General features: G+C 44.0%; 1 protein-coding gene across 1 annotated transcript; it reads left to right on the plus strand.

Moving 5' to 3' along the window:
• The first annotated feature begins 875 nt into the window (after window positions 1-875).
• On the plus strand, window positions 876-8712 carry dynll2b (dynein, light chain, LC8-type 2b). Its single transcript, XM_083644435.1, has 3 exons — window positions 876-985; window positions 7344-7484; window positions 7944-8712. The coding sequence occupies exons 2-3, from the start codon at window positions 7350-7352 to the stop codon at window positions 8079-8081; spliced, it is 273 nt and encodes a 90-aa protein (XP_083500561.1). The 5' UTR covers window positions 876-985; window positions 7344-7349; the 3' UTR covers window positions 8082-8712.
• Window positions 8713-10276: the final 1564 nt, after the last annotated feature.

Below are 10276 nucleotides of genomic sequence, written 5' to 3' on the forward strand. Positions count from 1 at the left end.
CAATTTGCAAATGGTTCCTTGATTGCCGAAAGCTGTTCGGAAATTACCTGAGACATGTGAACCGTTGCACTACTGAGTGACATGAACATGACAACTGGTGTTTTGGCAAATGGCATATCAACCAGTGCTATGATTTGTTTGACTGCAGATCAACTGCAGTGGATCCCATCAGAGCAAAGTCCCCCCCCCCAACACTGCCATTTCCTTGACCTTTTGTGCAACAGTAGTAGTAGGCTAGTTCAAAATGCAACCAGATGTATTATTGCCAAGACTTGTGAGACAAAACTACCTAATTTCCTGCTGCAGCCCACTGGTGACCCATAAGATAAATCTGAAGAGCAAAGTGAGATGGAGAGGGTCCCACCTTTATCACCATTGGTTTATGATTATGTTGGTTTATGATGCACAAACACCACTCCTGCTTACAAATAAAGTGTCATTCTGTAGGCTACTGTGTTACTTAGCCCACAGACTACTGAAGAGTAGAATGAGAAAATAAAATAGGCTTTAAAGAAAAGCAATTCGTTTTTAAAGGACTTTATTGTCATACGTCTGCTACCTCATTATTAGTAATAATATTACTCACTGCTGGATTTGCGTTAACATCACACCTGAGTAGGCATTATCACTTGAGTCACATCACACATGGAGATATCACTGTATGAGGAGGATCGATCACCCACATCGATCACCCACTCACTCTCATCGATCACCTCCCTCCCTGAGGAGGAGGAGGAGGAGGAGGAGGAGCAGGAGCACGGCAGCGGTGCATTCTGGGTGGAAATAAGATGCAGGCACTGGCCGGCCCGCTAGAGGAAAACGCCCACGCCCGGTGGTGGAGGCTCCGTTTCAGCCAATCAGACACTCGGTGTGATGCGGAGGGCGGAGCAGGTGCGCACGTCGCTTGTAACAGCATAAATGAGCGACAAAACAACGAAACGTCCAGCTCCCAGTGCACCTACACGCCAAACTTCAGTGAAAGACGGTAAGAGTCAATTATTACATGATTGATTTATGAATGGAGTAACGTATTGCCGGGGGGACCACCACACTGGGGACGTAGACTTTCAGCTGTCGGGGGTAGGGGGGGCGTATTTATTTATTCTGGTGCGACCCATTGAGATATAGGTGCGACCACGCAGCAGCATGCCTGGATGATAGGCTTTGACCCTGCACGTTGAGAGGGCAGCTGGTCTGGACAGAGGAGGCCTAACTGGTGAAAGGACACCCAGGTCGCTGTGGTGCGTTTAGGACTAGGTTTTCACTTAGTTTCGCCAGTGCAGCAAAAGGTCACTGTGTGTCTGATGATAGTGTCTGTGTGTCACAGAATATAAGCAAGGCCAAAGCCACTTATTGTGCTGCAGTTCCCAAAACAAGCCCTACTACAGCCCCCCCTGCCTGATCTGACAACAAGCATCCTCGTTCCTCTGCTGCTCCGTTGGATTAGTTTTCTGTTGGGTTGATTGTAACTTTGCTTGACTTGGAAATAATGTTAGAGGCATAGTAGGCACTAGGCAGGCAGTGTGATGCCCAGAATAAATGAAACTAAAGATGTGTACATCTGCAGGCCTGTGCTGCTGTGCCTGTGCCTGCATTTCCTGTGCCACTATCCTCTATGCAAGTGGTGAGATCATTGCCAGTGCGGTGAGGTTTGGTTTCCAGGGGCTAGATAGATGCACGGTGAAGCCAAACTGATATGAGGTGTGAACATCTTTTACGCGCAGACCGTGCCACAACACCTGGCTTTTACACACCTGGCTTTTACTCAGAGTGTGTGTGTGTGTGTGTGTGTGTGTGTGTGTGGCGTCCCCAACAGCCTGAAGAAGTCTTCTCTCCAAGCTTGTCAGGAAGTTCCGATTCCAGTGCTTCCTACAGATACCAATATGGCAGATAGTAGATCCGTTTTGTGATTGTGAATAGCTTGTTCTCAGTCTCTCCATTCCACAGATGATCAATTGAATTGATCTGTTGAGTTGGCAGGCCACTGCAGCAGGAAGCTGAGCTCAGTCATATTCGGAAGGGTCCCTCGTGGGCGTGGGCCTTGTAGCGTGGGCTATAGACTTATTTCCAACAGCACGAAGAGATTTAAATTGGAGTTAATTTGGATAGGGTTAGGGCTAGTTAGGGTTGGTTCGTGAAATTGAACAGACGTCCCCCCCCCCCCCCCCCCCCCATTTTGTAGTATTTCCTGATAGTGTGGAACCGTATCTCCTGCTAACATGATGAAATGTGTTCATTAAATTTATCCAGATTTCCTCACACTTTGTCCATAATGCATAAGTAACAGATAATGGCTACAGCCTTTGGTATTTCCTAAAGCACAGCTTGATATTTTGGTTTTTTAATCTCTCACTACTTTGTGTTCTTGTTCTACTGTAGCTTATTCCAACCGCATTGGTGGTATTTTTGGTATGCAAGTCATAAGCCTGTCACCACCAGCTCTGTCAATCTGAAGTAATACATTATACCACCCAGGAGTAACCCTCAGGCTCAGATGCTGCGTGTCAACACGACACATAGTAAGAGCCCTAAATTCGCCTAGCCAAAATCCTTTAGGAAATCTCTGTGTTGGGCATTAAACTCGCCATATTTCTGCACTTTGAAGTCACAGGTAGGGACGCATGGGGCAACCTTATTATATCGGAAGTTGCTCCAAAAAGTGAGCGGTTATTCTTTTAAAAGACAAAGTTTGACAAGAATCGGCCAGTTGCCTGGAAACAGAGTCCAGACCAGTGGGCAAGCCCACCCCCTTCCCTCTGATGATGCAGAAGGGAATTGAAAAGCTGTAGTCCCTCGAATGGCCACTAGGCGTCGGGGGCAGTAGGCATTCCCCCCCATGTTAAAATGCCTGACTTTGTAACAGGATTCAATATCTTTCCAGTGAGGGGCAAAACATGGTTTTGGTCTATATACTGTAGCTACCGGTAATTTCACCTTTTCATAACAACCATAGGGGGGTCATTTTTTTATATAACTAAAATGGATCAGTGGTTCTCATTTCTCAACCTTTTTGAGCCGCCCGCGACCCCCAAAAAACTTTTAGCTGGGGTTCGCTCCCCCCACTACCCAACCCAACGACTGTGCGCACGCATTCACTGATTTCACTCACTCAAGTCGTTTTTACCACGTGCAGAGCACGCTGGTCAAGTCGCGAGGAATTCAACTGCCATCACTCAGTCAGTCATAGAATGGAAAGGACGCTTTTGGACGCCGGTGTGGAATTAGTTTGCGGCAACATTTCAGGAGAAAAAAAACGTTGCATCACTCTCGCTGCGGCTGTCACCGGGAAGAGTTGATGAATAAGCGGACGTTACTGTGGTATGTTTGGTCATCTTTTGCCTTAATTGCCTGCAGGGAAATGGATACTATGCTACAGTCTATGCCTCGCCCTCATGTCAGCTGCCAGTATTAACGGTACGCATATTTACGACTGTCACATTATCCACACACAAGACGAGCGGAGCTTCTTGGTGTTAATCGGTTATCTATATTAGTTCACCGCGTTTAGCATCAACATAACTTTCAACAGGCAGCCCTCACAGCAGCTAACACAACAAGCTGACGCTGTGCTGGGGTCTTACCTTGCATAGAATCCCTCCTACTAACGATTCCTACCTGCATGAAATTCCCTGCCCACTTCAAAAGTAAATGGAGAGTGGCAACATGCACCGAGACGTGCCTCCATTCTGAGTTGAATGTGAATACAAAAGACTCAGGATGCTCTGGCTGGGCTGTGAATTTGTTTCTTGATGAATTATCGGACGTTACTGTGGTACGTTTGGTCGTGTTTTGCCTTGCATTGGCTGTGGGAACTGGTTTCCTGGTCGTGGAAGAATGACGGCAATCTTTGCAAATATCGAGTTCTGAAATGCGTGTTTCAACAATCCGACCCAGTGAGCCTTTGTATCGACATTAAAGGAAGACATTAATTTATTTGTGTACATTTTGGTTAGGTATTTTGCGACTATTTTAACATAGACGGTATGGGCGCCTACTTCAAGCACCAGCCAGCCACATGGGATAGTTTAATGTCCCGATTATGAAGCAACCCAATTGCCAGAATAAAATGTAAAAAAACAGAATATTATGTAGCTACAATATCAACTCGATCCAGTTACTCCTGAGCAAACCAGTCAACTAATACAATAGTATAATTTCAATATTAGTAAATTATCAACAAAAACAATTACTTTCTGGTAATATGCAATATGATGACAAAATAGTGTATCTATAAATACCTGCAGTATCACAGTTGGCCAAAATTATGAAGTAATGAGTGGTGTCCCATTTCCTAGGTTATTGTTTTCAATCCCTACCCCTTGTGGCTCCGTTTGGAAGGGCAAGGGCCAAAGTGAGGGACACTCAGAAACAAGGGGTAGGAGTAACAATAACAATTGGGATTGGCCCTTAGTCTATTTTCTATAGTGGGTAAGGTGTTAAACACCATGTTCATTGAGTTGGATGAAAAACGAAGTCTTTATTTTAAGTTATATTTTGGAAATGAACTTCATTAGTCAACAAAAGTTGACTATAGAAGTGAATGGGGGCAACATGCGCCCTGCATCTAATGTATTGGGTAGCCTACCTGTGATCATCATTGTTGGGGGATACTCACACACACACTGTATTATAGGCTACTTGAATATTGGGGGGATGTATCTTTTGCTTTCGTCATGACACTATCTATCTCCATGATCCCCCACCCCCACTATCTGGATATGATGAAACGATTATCTGATCCATAATGATGCATTTGTATCTGGGTATGTGTTCTGATCCAGATCCTGCAGACCTCACCTTGTGTGCGACTGACAAATTACATTACAGAGTGCTGCAAACAACACACCTGTATGTTAAATGGCTAGCTAGCTGTTAGCTACATTAGCTAAGGCCAAAACTGCTGCCGTAACCACTTCACCGACACGGGACTCAAAATGCCAGTGTGAGCCGCTTTCACACACAGATCGCGCAAAATTGCAGTTCAGAAGGCCCGCAAAACCCGCAGCCTCGCCACAGAAATTGCTTTCACACACAGCCAAGCAGCACCGCCACATTCCCGTCTTGGGGTGTGCTTTCAGGTGACAGCCACCGCTCCCGGATTGAAAGGCGAGCGGAGGCATTTCCACCCAGCTCCTCCTAGCCCAAATGAATATTTTCATAGGTTAGTGTAGCCTAGGCTACTGTATGCTGAACGAATTAATTCAACAACCAAACATCGCCGATGTATGCCAGCCAACGACGTGCAGCTGCGGTCGTTAAGGATCAAACTGATCCACATGCAGCATGGTAACAAGGCTTTCAATATTCATCTGATCGACTTTATGGATCACAGATGCACCATCATGTAGCCTATTAGGTACAAGGCTAATTCTTATCTTTTGGTTCCAGTTTTTTGTAAAGCAAATTATTCCCATGAAGTAGCCTAATTAGCGTCTGTTCTGAAAGACGACGCCCGCATATCAAACAGCTGCAGTCTGCATAACGTTCGTCGGGGGAATAGTATAGGCTATAAATGCACATGACTACTATAACGTTAGTAGTTTTTGTAAGGGAATGCACAACTGGCTAGCTAGACAGATTGCAGTTCTGGAGCTGGTTTCCAGAGGGAATATCCTCAGACCGACTCGCCACAGACAGCTAGAGTCCTCTGAAGCTTATTATTATATCCGTTAATTTTACCTACTAATGTCAACATCGTTTGAGCATAAAGCCTAACCTACTTATGTAGGCACGGAGCATTCTTCCGGGCCGCCTTTTTTTACTTTCACTTATGCCTTTCTTGCTGCATGAGGTGATTTCCCCTGTATTTTTTTTATGAATGAGCTGACCATTCGCACCGTTCCGGCTTGCCGCTCCTACACTTTCAGGTGGAGGCGGGTTGCAGGGTAACCCGGCGCTGCCTGTGACTATAGGTCCACTGGCGGAACGAAAGGCGTACAACAATTACCCACCAAGCCGCCTTCACAACTTTCACATCGGAGGCGCGGATCTCATTTTCCGTGTATTTTCCGGCTTTCAAGGCCGGTGTGAAAGCGGCTTATATAAGAAGTAACACAAATTACATGGAATAACAATTGTTATTAACAATTGGGCCGAATTTGCCCTCGTTATAGTTTATATAACTTTATAATACATTAAACCATTGGAATGGGAGAATCAATGGAGAAAAATAATGTAATTGTTTTCCTTTGTTCTTTTTTGACAATCATCCCCCCAATATAATCTCGCTACGCCCTGGGGGGTCCCGACCACCAGGTTGAGAACCACTGAAATAGATGATAGAAAAGGGGGTGATTGACAGATCGCCTGTCCAGTGATCGGAGGTGCGGAAGACTCAACCCATTCCCTCCTCCCACTCTGCTGGCAGCCAATGTTTGAAATCTGCCAGGGAGAAGAAATTCAATGGGATAGCTACGTCCATATTTATGTCTATGGTCCAGACGCATGCACACTGGCATCATTTGGTGACTCCGCTGGGAAAAATAAATTGAGGTTCTGGGCTAGTGCATGTTAGTTTCGACCGATTGTACCCTTTTGGGCCTTTTTTTTCAAAAGGTTGTTGGCAATTTGAGCAATGTGTCACATCTGCCATCTTTCTGACCATCTTTGCTGTCACGTGTTTCGGTTGACTGTGGCTAAAATGCATTGTAAAATGTCTGTAGAAGACGAAATTATGCCAGTGCCCATGCGTCTGGACTCTGTTTCCAGACAACTGGCCGATTCTCATCAAACTTTGTCTTTTAAAAGAATAACCGCTCACTAAAAACTGCTCATTTTGAAGCAGCTAGGCTTCTGATATAATAAGGTTGCCCCATGTGAGCCTACCGGTGACTTCAAATTGCAGAAATAAGCTGATCTTAATGCCCGACACAGATTTTCTAAAGGATTTTGGTTGGGTGAAAAGAGGGCTCTTACTAAATTGATGTGTAGTGTTGACATGCAGCATCTTAAGAGCCTGCTCACCCAGGAGTCAATCCTGCCTCAGCTCAGCTGGCTCGGTCCAAGATGGCAGTGCACGCACCAAAACGCGTGAACTGTGGTTTTAAAGAAAACACAAAGATGTTGCAGACGATAAAATGCAAAACTGAAAACGGAATATATTACTGCTGAATATTAAGTTCCCAGTTCCCACCATGGTGATTAACTCGCTAATTGGTGCTCTTACTAATGTTTGAGGTGAAGTGATGCGTTAGGTCTGACCACCACTGCAACATTTGCACACACTGAAACTTGACTTCAAATGACTGGGTCTCTTCCTGGTGTGCATCTTGGATCTTTTGGTAGGTGTGTAGTAAACGCTTGCATGTTGTCATTTGTGTTTTCTTTTTTCTTCCCCTCTTCAGTCAACCATGTCAACTGACAGGAAGGCAGTGATAAAGAATGCGGACATGTCTGAGGACATGCAGCAGGATGCGGTGGATTGTGCAACGCAGGCCATGGAGAAGTACAACATTGAGAAGGACATTGCTGCCTATATTAAAAAGGTGTGTAGATTAATATTAAGCGGCACTTGATGCACAGGGTAACATTTAATTACGGTAAGCGTATTGCGTAAAAGTGGTGATATCATTTGAATGCACTCCTGTGTGCTATAGCTCCTTGTACACAGCCTCTGAAAGTAGCATCATTACCCCCTGCGCTTGTTTAACCGATTGATACCTGATGCAGCATTTGCGTGTATATCCCTCATTTGTGTGTATCCCTTTAAGACCGCGAACCATGTCTTAAAGGGATACACACACAAATGCTGCATCAGGTATCAATGGGTTAATGATATGAAATGGACAAATCTTTTTATTTGTGAAGCTGTAACCAGGGAATGTTTATTTTTACTTGATAAAATAAATGACAAATGATTAATCTATTATAAAAAATATATATATTAATTTTCTGTTTATTGACTAGATGTTTCAATGCTACATTTAATGTTGTTTCCCCGGCAGGAGTTTGACAAGAAGTATAACCCTACATGGCACTGCATTGTGGGAAGGAACTTTGGCAGCTACGTGACACACGAGACAAAGCATTTCATCTACTTCTACCTTGGCCAAGTGGCCATTCTGCTCTTCAAGTCAGGCTGAGAGACCCAGATGACATGCCTTCTTTTAACTCTGTCCCCCAACCCCCCTGGTTCCACCACGCCATAGGTTTACCCCTCCCACCTCTCGGTCCCCGGCCCCCTGGTTCCACGCCATAGGTTTACCCCTCCCACCTCTCTCCAAACGTACCTACCTCCTGTTTCCCCCTCTTCTTCAGTCTCGCTGTAGTATTTGCTGCCCACCACACTACCACCGATAGAGGAAGGAGCTGTGCTCTTGTCTGGACTGATGTATTGATGGCTAGTGCCATTCTTAGAACTTCCCACTCACACTCTCTCTCTCTCCCTCTCTCTCTCTCACTCTCACTCTCACTCTCACTCACTCTCTCACACACACTACACAAACAATACACGCTCTTAACACTCGGTGTACATGCGTCTCTCTTGCAGATTGACTCGTACTTAATGCAAAAACGATTATGTGGCTGTGCGTCGATGCATGGACCTTGTACATTATTTCATATGTATACGTTGTATAATAACTTGTTTTTCATGAGATTGACTTAAGATGATAAGCAACAGGACATTTTTGTTAAAATACCTTAAATTTTCTGTGTTGACTGAGATTATGTAAAAATGCTTGACTGTTGCTTGGACTTAATAAAAGAATAATATGTGCTAAACTAAAGGTTTTGTACTTGCTTGAACAGTCTTTGTTTCCACTTAGAAATACTTACAAGATGCTACTGCTCTTAGTGACTGATTATGATATGCCGTCTGATGCGTAGGATTGGGATCTTGATTCCAACAATTAACTGCACACTGTCTCCAAATGCAAATAAAAGTTTAATAGAATAACGTTTCGGTCATCACGACCTTCATCAGATTCATTTGTCAGAAATGAATCTGAAATCAGAAACGTCAGAAATGAATCTGATGAAGGTCGTGATGACCGAAACGTTATTCTATTAAACTTTTATTTGCATTTGGAGACAGTGTGCGGGAGTAACTTCTTTCTCACTGTGTCGGGTTTTGCCCTTCTCTGACGCACCTGTCGCGTAGGTGTGCGAAAGCCTTTTCTCCTCAACAATTAACTGCAAAAATCTTGAAGATGTTGGGAGATGTGTAGATCTAATTGGCTTTATGAAATGGAAGAAAACTGGGGTGTTTCAGTTTTCACTCCCTTCATTTCTCAGTTGAAACTATAGTCGAGTAGGAACGGGGCTCCCCATGCACCCGAAATATATATTTTTCTAACCTAGATTTTTGTACTCAAGGTGTCTAATAAATACATTTTGTTGTTACCCCGTTGAAATAGTGTCCCATGGGTCTGTTTGGCGGCCATCTTTGCAGGCATATTGCGATGTCTGATGAAAATGGATGGGTCATAACTTTTGAACTAGACATCATACAGAGACAAATGACACTACTTTTTTGTATGATTTTGGCATGAGAAATTGATTGAGAGGGTTGTTTTCATGATTTTAACAGGTTTGGTAAGGTAAAAAAAAATGTAAGTGTAATTTACACTCAAAATCTTGAAAAACAAATCTCTACATATTAGTACATGAGCCAGAAGGGTTGGGAATAATGCTCATATTGATTTTTGGCAAGGTATACATCTTTAGAGTTAGAAAATATGTAATAGACTTGCACCAATCATAGCTAAATGTGTTATCACTCGATTTATAACACCATGCAAAACAAACTTTTCAAACCTAATAGTTGCGGGACTTAGAGAAATTTGAGGCTAAGTTCATGCAAATCAAGTCTAAAAGCACCAGCTTTGCCCAGAATTAGCCCAGGGCATGCTCTAACAATTTAGCCAGAGTGCCCGAGCCGGTGACCCCCGGGGTCACCTTGGCGACCAAATCCAATATGACCACTGTCCGAAAAAGCTTTTGGCTATAACTCTTGAAAGAGATGAGCTAGAAATACAGACTTGGTGTCTATCTTATGTTTTTTGACTATTAGGAAGGTGTTGGAATGCTTATCTTTATTAGGGAAAATGTGTGACCACACACAGAAGGGAGGGGTGGTGGGGAGAAGGGAGAAACAGGAGCAGCAGACCCATTGGTGAAGAGCCACCAAGCTGGCGTAGCAGCAGCTACTTTAAAACTTGCTCATCTCAAACGAGCCTACTGATAAAATACTGCGGGACGCATTTACACAGACTCATGCAACTGCGTCTGAGTAATAGTATGGACAATGGTTTTGAATTGGAGAACTTTGGGTGGA

Source organism: Poromitra crassiceps (assembly GCF_964638095.1).
Source record: "Poromitra crassiceps genome assembly, chromosome: 1".
In the NCBI taxonomy this organism is placed as follows: domain Eukaryota; kingdom Metazoa; phylum Chordata; class Actinopteri; order Beryciformes; family Melamphaidae; genus Poromitra; species Poromitra crassiceps.